The sequence below is a fragment of the Rattus norvegicus genome, chromosome 6, assembly GCF_021556685.1.
Source record: "Rattus norvegicus strain SHRSP/BbbUtx chromosome 6, alternate assembly SHRSP_T2T, whole genome shotgun sequence".
In the NCBI taxonomy this organism is placed as follows: domain Eukaryota; kingdom Metazoa; phylum Chordata; class Mammalia; order Rodentia; family Muridae; genus Rattus; species Rattus norvegicus.
In genome coordinates this window covers 66,313,213-66,326,378 of record NC_141539.1, presented here as the reverse complement: position 1 = coordinate 66,326,378, position 13,166 = coordinate 66,313,213, and the positions used below count along the sequence as shown (strand labels likewise).

General features: G+C 34.7%; 1 protein-coding gene across 1 annotated transcript in view; it reads left to right on the top strand.

The window, feature by feature from the left end:
* The window catches only part of LOC148005220 (uncharacterized), a 140,500-nt gene that overhangs the window by 72,045 nt on the left and 55,289 nt on the right, over window positions 1-13,166 (top strand). The window contains exon 4 of the mRNA XM_087555154.1: window positions 723-812. Within this exon, the coding sequence (XP_087411280.1) occupies window positions 723-812 (90 nt within the window). The remainder of the gene's footprint in view (window positions 1-722; window positions 813-13,166) is intronic.

Below are 13,166 nucleotides of genomic sequence, written 5' to 3'. Positions count from 1 at the left end.
AATAAAATTTATTCAACTGTTTCATACATATAGTATTCATTTTATCTAAAGATTACCAACCTGACAACTGTAAGACACAGATAGGAAGAGGCCTTGTATTGCACTGTGCATCCCACACTATCTCCAGAATACCCGTGGCATTGTAGAGGCAAAAGCATGTGAAAGTCTAATCTCTGGCTATGGTTCTGATGTTCCCAAGTGAAGCAGCACATTTAGTGACCAAAAATTACATGATATTGCCTACTTCATTTCCATAGTTCTCATGACTCCATAGTGAATGGAGGGAGATTCAGGTGGTTGACACACTAAGGTTACTGAGGAGTTGACAATGGAGGTCAGCACATCTGAACTACATCTGCATATGTAACAAAACTTCTTTCAATAATTTATATTTCATCTTATAAAACTTATTTTTCTGTTTCCCATACAGTGCATTTTGTACATAATCTTAAAAAACAATTTAAAGCTTTATTTTTTATAAATTGTATAGCTATTATTTTTGAATACAAAGCAAATCATTTTCATGAGTAAATGCATGTTTACTTTACACTCTAATTTCTTTTAAAAATCATAGTCATACTTTATAAACTGTATTTCTTCTTTCTTTTTCTGGAGGGGGTTTGTGGGTTCTGGGCACCAAGTTCAGATGCTTCATCCCTGAACTATACTTTTAGTTATTGTAAATTACTTTTAAGTTTGAAACAAAATTCTGATTTCTGCAGGCACTGTTAGATGTCTACCTAATAATATCACCCCCTTCTGCTTCAACCAATACCTGCAAAGAAGACAGAAGTCATCTTTCAAGGGATGAGGTAAGGGTTAGTGGTGCGACTTACAAGACCTTGTCCCCCAGCCTTCCAGTGCTGTGGGCAGGTAAAGCAAGCAATGATAGAGTACAGATCTCTCAGGTCAAAGGAAAGAGAACTGAGGACTGCCAGCCACATGGCACTGCTCTGCTTAAAAGAGATGAACACATCCAACATGGACCACACACATACTCTTCCTTTACCTTCTAATTTCAACACAGATGTGAGAGCTGTTGGTTTAGGGCCACTTTGAGGATATGAGAGACATGTCAAGGATCACAGACCCTGTCCCTTGCCTTTCTCCAGATTCAAGAATATAGAAATATAATGGCTTCATCCACTGTGGTGTGTCTTCTGTCATTTGAAGCCAAATATTCTTTCATTTTAAACCTGTCATAATTTATCTTTGCACCTACATTGCTTAACATTAGTGTCTTGACTACAGTAACTAGTTTCCTATTGTTTAGAAAAAATTAGTTAAGTCCTAGCAGACATAGCAAAAGCTTCATTCCTCTTTTTTCCTTTCACTAATTTTAGTCCTTAATACTAAATTATGACAAATTAATCTCCAAACTGATAACCATCCTTTTATATAATGTTCATGTGGACTTATTTATTAAAATTAATATTTTGAAGTTCTAATTGAGTTTAAAGTATGAATAGTTTAGAAGAGGGAGTAGAAGTAGTGCTTGGCTCATCAGATGTGTATGTAGTGCGTAACCGTAAGCCCTTACACAGCCTTTGTTCTTCGCAGAGTACAGCGTAGTCAGTTCATGGTGCTGTGACAATGTTGCCCTAGTCTGTAAGGTAGATGAAGACAAGCTTTAATTATCCCAGCTCTGAAGGTTAGGGTATGGAGGCGAGGGTGTCAACATGGACTAGCACAGATGAGGTCCAATCTTACGTTCATAGACTCTATAGTTCTTACTGTTGTCACATGGCGATTAAAGGAGCTATAAACTCTCTCAAAGATACCTCTGGCAGCAGTAATTGCATTCAAGAACACTTCCCACTTATGGTTTCATCTAATTAATAAACTCTCTAGGGCTCCAACCCCTAGTGCTCTTACATGAGGGCAAATAATATAACATGAAGTTTCAGGGATATAACATTCTTTAGCATGTATACATATGTGGATAAAGATTTATAGTGCTACAAATGTGTTGGGGACCACATGATTAAACTGAAAGCACTATTTTGCATTATTCTTAGCTATACGGTCTATCTATATTACTCTGTGGATTACTATTTGCAAAAGGCGCTCAGAAGAGGCCTTAAGAAAGTTTAGCTTTGAGTGGCCAATTCTTCTGCCCAATGAATAGAATGACACTATCAATCTATCTTTTCTAGCATATCACCTAATTATCTGTGGACATCTTTGGAAGAGTACGTGACTCTTCTAGAATACTAGGTGATTTCCTTCATGTGAAACTAACGTGATCATTGTCATTTTTTCTGTTATTTGTTGCCATATTCCTTATTGTACATTATATTCTTACACATTTGTGTGCATTTTCTAAGAAGCATTTCAACATACATATATATATACATATATATATATATATATATATGAATTTCTTAAGTGTCTTGTGAAATAGACCAGTAAGGAGTATATTTTCAGAGTTTAACACATTGCTTTCACCTCAGAAATATACTGGAAGCTCTCTTGGCTTTATAACTGCAAATGGCACCACTGGTGGTGTATGGGTCCCTAATTCTGACACTATTTTGAAGAGGACACTGAACCACTGGAATATGGCAATAAAGAATCAATCTGTGGAAGATAGTCACAGTTCACACTATAGATTATGAATATAAGGACCTTATTAACAAGGTTAATTCCCTGTGGGAAGATACATAGAAACTAGAGAGTTTCTTCTTCCCTCTCCTTTCCCTGACATCTTACGCAAGGATTTACCTAAGAAAAAAATACATCAGCTCATCCTTTCATAACGGGTCCCCACTCAGCCTGAACTGTAGAAAATAAACACCTGCTGCTTACCCGCTCCTCTTAGCATTTTGTCATTGCAGCAGGAGCTAATACACATTTATTTGCTGTTTTGACCTTGCTCAAGTTTTAATTTCCAATTGAATATTGCTGGGATTACATTTTGCCTGTGTTTTTAACGCACATAACAAAATGACGTTCTTTACAAATGGATATTTCCTCACAGAGCTATAATGCTATTCTCTCATGTTTTAAAAGTTCATGTATATCCATCAATCTATCTTCATCCTTGAGTCTATTTTATTGAGGCCCTGGCCCTTTGTGGAGTTTAACCCTTTCACTCCTTCTCCGGATTTTGAATATTTTATGATTCTATTTTCCTCTGCTTTTACGTGTTAGTAATACTTCTGTTTAAAATATTTAGGCTTGCCCTCAGGTTTATAATATATATTTACACCTAATCTAATTTAGCCTTCATATCACACTTTACAGTTCATGGTAGAGGTAGCATACCATATGAAAGAAAAGAAAGACCAAAAATATGACAGAAAAAAATATAGAAAAAATAAGGAAAGACTAATGTTCCCTTCCTTTTGTATCATTAATATCATTTTTACTTATACATAAGCATGCATAAGCATATGTGCATAATATAGGGGAAAATATAATAATTGGATATTGTTAATATTCCTTTAAATACACTGTTGTCTTTTAGCTCAATTACAATTAAGCCATGTACTCTGGAAACTTTTCTCTGGATTGTCTGGCTCTGTTGAACTTGTTCACTTTATGCAGATTCAAATTGCTCACTTGTGCCATTTTTCTTCTTAAAAAACATCTTTTAACATGTTATGCAATTCAAGTCCAATAGCATATTTTTGTAAAATGTGAGAGAGGGCACAGAATTCTAACTTGAAGCCTTGTTTGTGATTTTCTTTCTCAATGCCTCAACTTTCTCACATGCTCTTCTCTTGTTTGCCAGGTGTAAGCTGTACCTTGTTCTCTTCTAGGCAAAGTGAGTTGTTTCTTGTAACTTGTTTAAGAAGTTTTGTTATTTTTCTTTCTGCATTTGTTTTGGGAACATTATAACTTAATTGTTGCTCTTTTGAACATGTAGCCTGCTGGTTTTAAGGACCTGAGTATGTTATCTACCATCTGATCTTACTTAGCAGAATTATTTAGTCATTACTTGAACAATTTTCTGTGTTGCTTATGTTCTCATATTTCTGTTGAACACATTTTCACTCAGAGTTGTCCCACAGTTATTAGTCATCATTTTTTAAATGTTTCCTACTCCTTGCTGTTTAGGAAGTTCTATTATGGTAGACCAAGCTCATCAGCCTGTTCTTCAGTTATGTGCAGTTTGCTAAAGAACCCACCAGAGACATTCTTCATGTTTATCATCGTGTGGCTGATTTTCAGTAGTTCTTATTGTGTCTTTCATTTTTCATTTTCCCCGAATTTTAATCCTATTGTTTATCTGTTCTAGTATGTCCCATTAGAGTTTTGGCCTATTAATCATTAGTTCGATAAGTCCAGTATCCTTGTTTTATTTACATAAGACTATAATGCTCCCCCCCCCCAGTCACAAAGCTTGGGTTTTTTGTTTTGTGCTTACCATTTATTATACCCTAATTTTTCATTCTTGGTAGCGGGGTCTAATGTATCATGTGAAAGGAACTATATTAAATATACCTGGAGTGATGTCGGGGAAGAAGAGAAGTATCCTACAGTACTATGATTAAGGTTCCATCTGCAAACAAGTATATGCCTTGGGCTTATGATTTTCATCCATGAGTCTTTAAGTCAATCTCTGCATAGTAGGAAAGGGGTTACAAATTTATAAAATACATGTTGAAGTATTTATGCTTTTTGATAATTTACCCCTTTATCATATGAGTAAATACATGGATAATTTCTGTATAAATAAAACTATTTTCCGCTGAAAATAATATGCCTCAATACTTTCTTCTTACTTATGTGATCATAATTTTGGGATTTATACAATTTGGGATTTATTAGGGGTCTCAAAGTCCTTAATTCATGTCACTTACCTACATCTTAAAATTTTATTTTTACTCTTACCATTTATTTTTAATAAATGTTAATTTCTCTTTATGCATCATTGGTATTTTTAACTAACTTTGTTATTAATGAGGTATTTCTATCCTAAAAATAAAGTTAGCATTTTGGACATAAGTGGTTACTGATAAAATTAAGTCATTGTTATAGGAAGCAAAATAAACTAAAACTAGCCAGTTATTTTATGGGAAACATGATGATTTGAATAAGAAGTGTCCTCAATAAAAGTTCCTGTGTTGAAACTTGGTTTCCCTCAGTGCTAATTGAAAATTAACTACATGCAGAGCACTCTGAACTAACCAATGGATTAATCTCTTGATGGATACAAATTTACCACCATTGGGAGGAGGATCCTCAGAGGAGGCTATAAATGTTAAAGCCATGCCCTGAAAAGCTTGTACTCATTCCTTTCCTCTTTTGTGTGTCTTGTACAGTACAGGACGATCAAATTTATCCTCAATGCTTTTCTGCAATGGTAGTTTGCCTCACTATGGGACAGAAATAATGGAGCTGACCAATCATAGACTGAAGTCTTGAAATCATGAATCAAACTGCATACTTTCTCTATAAACTGTTTTAGTGAGGTAGTTTGTCAGAAAGGAAAGTCTAAGTAGAACAGTAAAATAAACTTTGAATGATTCATATAATTTTCATAACAGTGACTACAGTATATATATAATATACTATATTATATATATGAAATAATAATGGAAGATTAAGTAAAGATGGTCACCCTGTAAAAATGGTCTAACAACTTTTTAGATTAATATATAACTTAGACAATAAAAGATAAAATATCTAAATATAAGATAAAATCTTCAAAGTAACAAAATAACTACAATACCGTGACATTACAGACATACTGAATGTGCATGTTTGGCTACTTAGTAAATATCCAGTCATATTTAGCAAAGAAAACAAGAGTTTGATTAGAAATAATGTTAACCATATGTTCTTGTATTTAAAATGAATATGTTATATTTCAAAAATAACTATTATTTATTTTAATATGATCTTTTAATTACTATAGTTTAAGATAATAGATAATATTTACTATAAATCATATGTATTGAATTTTTAAATTTCTATAGTATTAATATATAACATTTGAATTTTTCTAATGCCACACTTTGTACAATTATAAAAATAATTACTATGGCTATTTATAAAACTAGCAACTCTCCAAAAGAGTGTAAAATATGGTCAAATAATTGAATAAATATATATTAATGTCAACAAAACTTTAAGATATCAAGCAAGAATTTTAAAAATGACCCTCATCACTTCCTGTCACGTGAAACACCACATGAAGTATCTGAAGTTCTGCACCAATTTCAGTTTTGCTGGCATATTATCATCATGTCCTAGACACATAGATAGCACACAGTAAATTGCTATGATCATGTGCAATATTTCCTGATGGAGAGTGTTGCTTTTCACCTGAAACTGCTGCAACCATTTTATAATTGTTGGACTCAAACAAAAAGCTTCTGACCAAAATATTTATCTGAATTTTTGTAAAAAGAAAATGAAAGAGAATATGTTTGTTAAAAGTCAAAGAGAACGTATAGAGGTAACATTTTACAAGTAATGAGGGCAGATAAAGAAAAATTATTTACTTGTACACTCGTAGTTACATAATTCTATCATATAGAGGAGAAAGCTTTTTACCATGGATAACCATCATTAAACTTCTGATGAGCTTCTACCAAGCAGTTAACACACACTGGAAAATTTCACAAACCATTTGCAATATATCAAATCTACACATCTGCTCATACTATTGATTAAAAACTTGTTATCAATTTGGTACATTTTAATTACTGAATAGTCTGATAAGTCATCGATAAAAATAAAATATGATTATTGAGAAACTAACTATATGCTATTTTTTATGATCATTTTCAATTTTATGAAACATTTTTGGTTATATCCTAGTCTCATCTAAATAATTTGAGTTTCACAAAACTTGGTAGAACACTTTTGGTTACAACTTTTCCTTAAGTTGTTGACTTTGGTAAATAATTTGTGTTTAGAGATTAATCTCTTTTAGGCAACTCATGACAATATAAATTATTATCCTATGTATTCAGGATAATCTTAATTTAATCAGAATCTTGTATATTGTAATGTTTTACCTTCATCTTTAATTTTAGTTTTGGGTCTTCTCTACGTTAATTTTGCTAAGGACTTATCAATTTTATCTTTTCAAAGAATCAACTTTTTTATTTATTAATTTGTTATTTATTTCTATCTCTTTAATTTGTTTCCTGCCCATTGTTGTCTATCACAGTCTGTTATATTTGAGATTTTTTTCTGAATAGACATAGAATCATTCTTCCCCCAAAATTGGTATCTTTATATACATAGATTAACGTAGCTCTCAGACATCATCAGAATAATTTCTTTGTACAGTGGATGATGATTGTACCAGAAAATAACAACTGGTCAATGTTCAAAGAATGAGTGCTTGTGGAGAAAACAGCCATAAATGAGACACCTATATCATACTTTCACATACAAGACTCAGAGGTTATTTGACAAGATAGCTGGAAAATTGTATGAAGTAGAGGTAAGTAATATACCAAGTTAAAATAGTATATTTTCGACTGGACAGGTCTAGTGGACTCAAGAATTCATGGCAACTATGGTTGCCGAAATATGACTTGGATAAGATTAAAACAGTAAACACTCCAGAATTTAGAGGAAACAGGCTCATGAGAAGCTGAGATGCTATGGACACTGATGGCTTATAAGGGAAGTAGAGTCAGTCCATGCTTGTTCTACTGCATCCTTTGATGGGCTTGTATTTATGCGGAATTTCACGAAGTCATTGTTGTTAGTGTCTGAGTAGTACTCCATTATGTAGATATACCACATTTTCTGAATCCATTCCTCTGTTGAAGGACATCTGGGTTTTTCCAGCTTCTGGCTGTTATAAACAAGACTATTATGAATATATTGGAGCATGTGTCCTTCTTATATGTTGTAGCATCTTTTGGGTATATGCCTAGGAGCAGTACAGCTGGGTCCTCAGATAGAACTGTATCCAATTTTCTGAGGAACCTCCAGAATGATTTCCAGAATGGTTGTACCAGCTTGCAGTCCCACCAACAATGGAGGAGTGTTCCTCTTTATCCACATCCTTGCCAGCATCTGCTGTCATCTGAGGTTTTGATCTTTGTCATTCTGACTGATGTTAGATAGAATATCAGCGTTGTTTTCATTTGCATTTCCCTGATGATTAAGGATGTTGAACATTCAATATTCCTCGGTTGAGAATTCTTTGTTTAGCTCTGTAGCCCATTCTAAATAGGGTTATTTGATTCTCTGGAGTCTAACTTCTTGATATATATTGGATATTAGCCCTCTATCAGATGTAGGATTGGTAAAAATCTTTTCCTAATCTGTTGGTTGACGTTTTGGCCTATTGACACTATCCTTTGCCTTATAGAAACTTTGAAATTTTCTGAAATCCCACTTGTTGACTCTTGATCTTGGAGCATAAGCCATTGGCATTCTGTTCAGGATATTTACACATGTGCATATGTGTTTGAGACTCTTTCCTACTTTTTATTCTGTTAGTTTAAATGTATCTAGTTTTATGTAGAGGTCCTTGATCCAAATAGACTTGAGATTTGTATAAGGAGAAAAGAATCGATTGATATGCATTCTTCTACATGCTAACCTCCAGTTGATCCAGCACCATATGCTGAAAATGCTGTCTTTTTTCCATTGGATGGTTTTAGCTCTTTTGTCAAGGATCAAGTGAACATATGTATGTAGATTCATTCCTGGGTCTTCAGTTCTATTCCATTCATCAACCTGCCTGTCTCTATACCAATAACATACAGTTTTTATCACAATTGTGCTGTAGTACACCTTGAGGGGAGGGATGGTAATTCCCCCAGAAGTTCTTTTATTTTTAAGAATAGTTTTGCCTATCCTGTTTTATTTTTTGTTATTCCAAATGAATTTGCAAATTGCTTTTTCTAACTCTATGAATAATTGAGTTGGAATTTGTGAATCTATACATTGCTTATGGCAAGATGGCCATTTTTTTCTCTATTAATCTAGCCAATAGATGAACATGGGAGATCTTCCCATCTTCTGAGATCTTCTTCAATTTTTTTCTTCAGAGCCTTGAAATTCTTATCATACAGATATTTCACTTGCTTGATAAGAGTCACACTAAGGTATTTTATATTATTTGTGACTATCGTGAAGGAAGGTTGTTGTTTCCTTAATTTCTTTCTCAGACTGTTTATCTTTTGAATAGAGGAAGGCTATTGATTTGTTTGAATTAATTTTATATCCAGCCACTTTGCTAAAGTTGTTTATCATGTTTAGGAATTTTCTGGCACAATTTTTGTGGTCACATAAGTATATTATAAAATCATGAGCAAATAGTGATATTTTTACTTTCTCCTTCCCAATTTATATTCACTTGACTTCTTTTTTGTCTAATTTTCCTGGCTAGCATTTAGAGTACTAATTGAATAGGTAGGGAAAGGGAGGACAGCCTTGTCTAGTTTCTGATTTTAGTGGGATGCTTCAAGTTTCTCTCCATTTAGTTTCATTTTGGCTATGGATTTGCTGTACATTGATTTTACTCTGTTTATATATGGGCCTTGAATTCCTGATCTTTCTAAGACTTTTACCATGATGGTATACTGAATTTTGTCAAATGTTTTTGCAGTATCTAAGAGATGATCATGAAGTTTTTTTCTTTGAGTTTGTTTATATAAGGGATTATGCTTGGGTGATATTTGTGTGTGTGTGTGTGTGTGTGTGTGTGTGTGTGTGTGTGTGTGTGTGTGTGTGTATTTAACCACCCCTACATTCCCTGGATGAAGTCTATTTGACCATGATTCATGACCATTTTGTTCTATTCTTGGATTTTTGAGTCAATATACATGAGGGAACTTGTTCTAAAGTTCTTTTTCTTTGTTGGGTCTTGGTGTCCTTTAAGTAAAGCATAATTGTGGCTTCAGAGAACAAATTGGATAGTGTTCCTTCTGTTTCTACTTTGTGAAATAGCTTGAAGAGTATCAGCGGTACTAGGTCTTCTTTGAATGTCTGATAGAATTCTTCACTAAGTCTATGTGGTCCTGGATTTTTTATGGTTGACCGATTTTCAATGACTAGTTCTGTTTCTTAAGGTGCTATGGGACTGTTTAGAAGGTTTATCAGATCCTGATTTAACTATAGTACATGATATCTTTCTAGAAAATTTTCCATTTCATCAAGATTTTCCAGCTTTGATGAGTAAAGACTTGTAGTTGGATCTGATAATTTTCTGAATTTCCTCAGTTTCTGTTGTTATGTCTCCCTTTTCATTTCTGATTTTGTTAATTTGGATACTGTCTTTATGCCCTCTGGTTAGTCTGGCTAAGGTTTCATCTATTTTGTTGATGTTCTCAAGGGACTAGCACCTGTTTATTTTTCTTTTGATGCTTTGTATAGTTCTTATGTTCTTATGTTTCTATTTGGTTGATTTCAGCCCTGAGTTTGATTATTTCCTGAAGCCTATTTCTCTTGGAGCATTCAAATGTGCTGTCAAGCTGGTAGGGTATGCTCTCTCCAGTTTTTCTTTGGAGGAACTCAGAGCTATAAGTTTTCCTCTTAGCACTGCTTACTTTATGTCCTATAATTTTGGGTATCTTGTGCCTTCATGTTTATTAAATTCTAAAAAAAATCTTTAATTTCATTATTTTTTTACTGCAAAAAGTATCTGCCATCACTCTCTTTTTTTTATTAACTTGAGTATTTCTTATATACATTTCGAGTGTTATTCTTTATCTCTTTCTTGACCAAGTTATCATTGAGTAAAGTGTTGTTCAGCTTCCATGTGTATGTGGGCTTCCTGTTTGTTCTGTCATTATTGAAGACCAGCCTTAGTCTGTGATGATCTGATAGGATACATGGGATTATTTCCATCTTCTTCCATCTATTAAGGCCTGTTTTGTGATCGAAATGTACCATGAGGTGCTGAGAAGAAGGTATATTCTTTTGTTTTAAGATGAAATGTTCTATAGATATCCGTTAAATCATAACTTCTGTTAGTTTCACTGTGTTTCTACTTAGTTTTTGTTTCCATGATCTATCATTGATGAGAGTGGAATGTTGAGTTCTCCCACAATAAATGTGTGAGGAACAGTGTGTACTTTGAGCTTTAGTAAAGTTCCTTTTATGAATGTGGCTGCCCTTGCATTTGGAGCATACATGTTCAGAATTGAGAGTTCATCTTGGTATGTTTGTCCTTTGAGGTGTATCAAGCGTCCTACTTTATCTTTTTGATAACTTTTGGTCGAATGTTGATTTTATTCAACATTGGAATGGCTATTCCATATTGTTTCTTGGGACAATTTTCAAGTAAAACATTTTTCCAACCTTTTACTCTGAGATAGTTTCTGTTCTTGTTCCTGAGGTGTGTTTCCTGTATGTAGCAATATGTTGGGTCCTGTTTATGTATCCAGTCAGTAAGTCTATGTCTTTTTAATGGGGAATTTAGTCCATTGACATTAACAGATATTAAGGAAAAATGATTGTTGTTTCTTATTATTTTTGTTGTTAGAGATGGAATTATGTTTGTGTGACTATCTTCTTTTGGTTTATTGAAAGATTAATTCTCGCTTTTTTTAGGGTGTAGTTTCCCTCCTTGTGTTTCCATCTATTATCCTTTGTAGGACTTGATTTGTGGAAAGATGCTGTATAAATTTGGTTTTGTCATGGAACATCTTGGTTTCTCCATCTATGTTTATTGAGAGTTTTGCTGGGTATAGTAGCCTGGGCTGGTATTTGTATTCTCTATTGGTCTGTGTGACATCTAACAAGAATCGTCTGGATTTCATAATCTCTGGTGAGAAGTCTGGTGTAATTCTCATAGGTCTGCCTGTATATGTTACTTGACATTTTTTTCCTTACTCCTTTTTATATTCTTTGTTTTGTGCATTTGGTGATTTGATTATTATGTGACAGAAAAAGTTTCTTTTCTGGTCCAATATATTTGGAGCTCTATGGTCTTCTTGTATGTTCATAGACATCTCTTTCTTTGGGTTAGGGAAGTTTTCTTCTATAATTTTGTTGAAGATATTTACTGCCCTTTTATGTTGGGAATCTTTACTCTCTTTTATACCTATTATCCATAGGTTTGGTCTTCTCATTGTGTCCTGGATTTTCTGGATGTTTTAGGTTGAGAGCCTTTTGCATTTTTATTTTTTGACTGTTACGTCAATGGTTTCTATGGTATCATCTGCACCTGAGATTTTCTCTTCTATTTCTTGTATTCTGTTGGTGATGCTTGCATGTATGACTCCTGATCTCTTTCCTAGGTTTTCTATGTCCATGGTTGTCTCTCTTTGTGATTTCTTTGTTCCTATTTCCAGTTTAAATCCAGGATGGTTTTGTTAAATTCCTTCACCTGTTTGGTTATATTTTTCTGTAATTCTTTAAGGTATTTTTGTGTTTCCTCTTACAGTCTTCTGTTTACTTGTGTTATCCTCTATTTTTAGGGTGTTTTTAGGTCCTTCCTAAGTCCTCTATCATCATCACGAGGTGTGATTTTTAATCTAAATCTTGCTTTTCCAGTATATGGGTATCCAGGAATTGCTGTAGTGGGAGAACTGGGTTCTGATTGTGCCAAGTAGACTTGGTTACTGTTGCTTATTCACTTGCCTCTTGACCTCTGGTGCTACCTGCCCTTGTCTCTGTCTGGAGCCTGTCCCTCCTGTGATCCTGATTGTGTCAGAACTTCTCAGAGTCCAGCTTTCTTTATGATCCTGAGATACTGGGTGTGTCAGAGCTCCTGGGTATCAAGCTGCCTCTGGGATCCAGAAATTCTGGTGTGACCAAGCTCCTGAGATCCTGTTGTGTCAGAACTCCTGGGAGTCAAGTTTTCCCAGGGTGTAGCAGGATTGGGTATGGAGCCAGATCCTTGGGTTTGCTCTGGGCACTAGTGCAAGCTGGAAGGAAACCATGCCTTTTGCTGCTTTGTGTTTCCCTGGTTCCTGGAGGGGGAGGGGGGCCCCTGTTATGTTGGATGTTGGGAAAGATGTTGTGGCATCAAGTGTGATCTTGAGTGTGTCAGAGCTCCTGTGCTCCTGATTGTGTCTGATCTACTGGTAGGGGAGCTTCTCTGTGATCCTGGGTATTTCAGAGCTCCTGGGAGTCAGACTTCCTCAGGGTGTTGTGGGATTGGGTGCCGAGCCAGCGCACTAGGTCTTCTCAGGGCAAAGATTCGGACTGGAAGGGAACCATGCTCCTACTTGGGTGGGGGTTCATGCGTCATTGGATCCTGGGGTGTATGTGGCAGATGTTGTGGCCTCTGG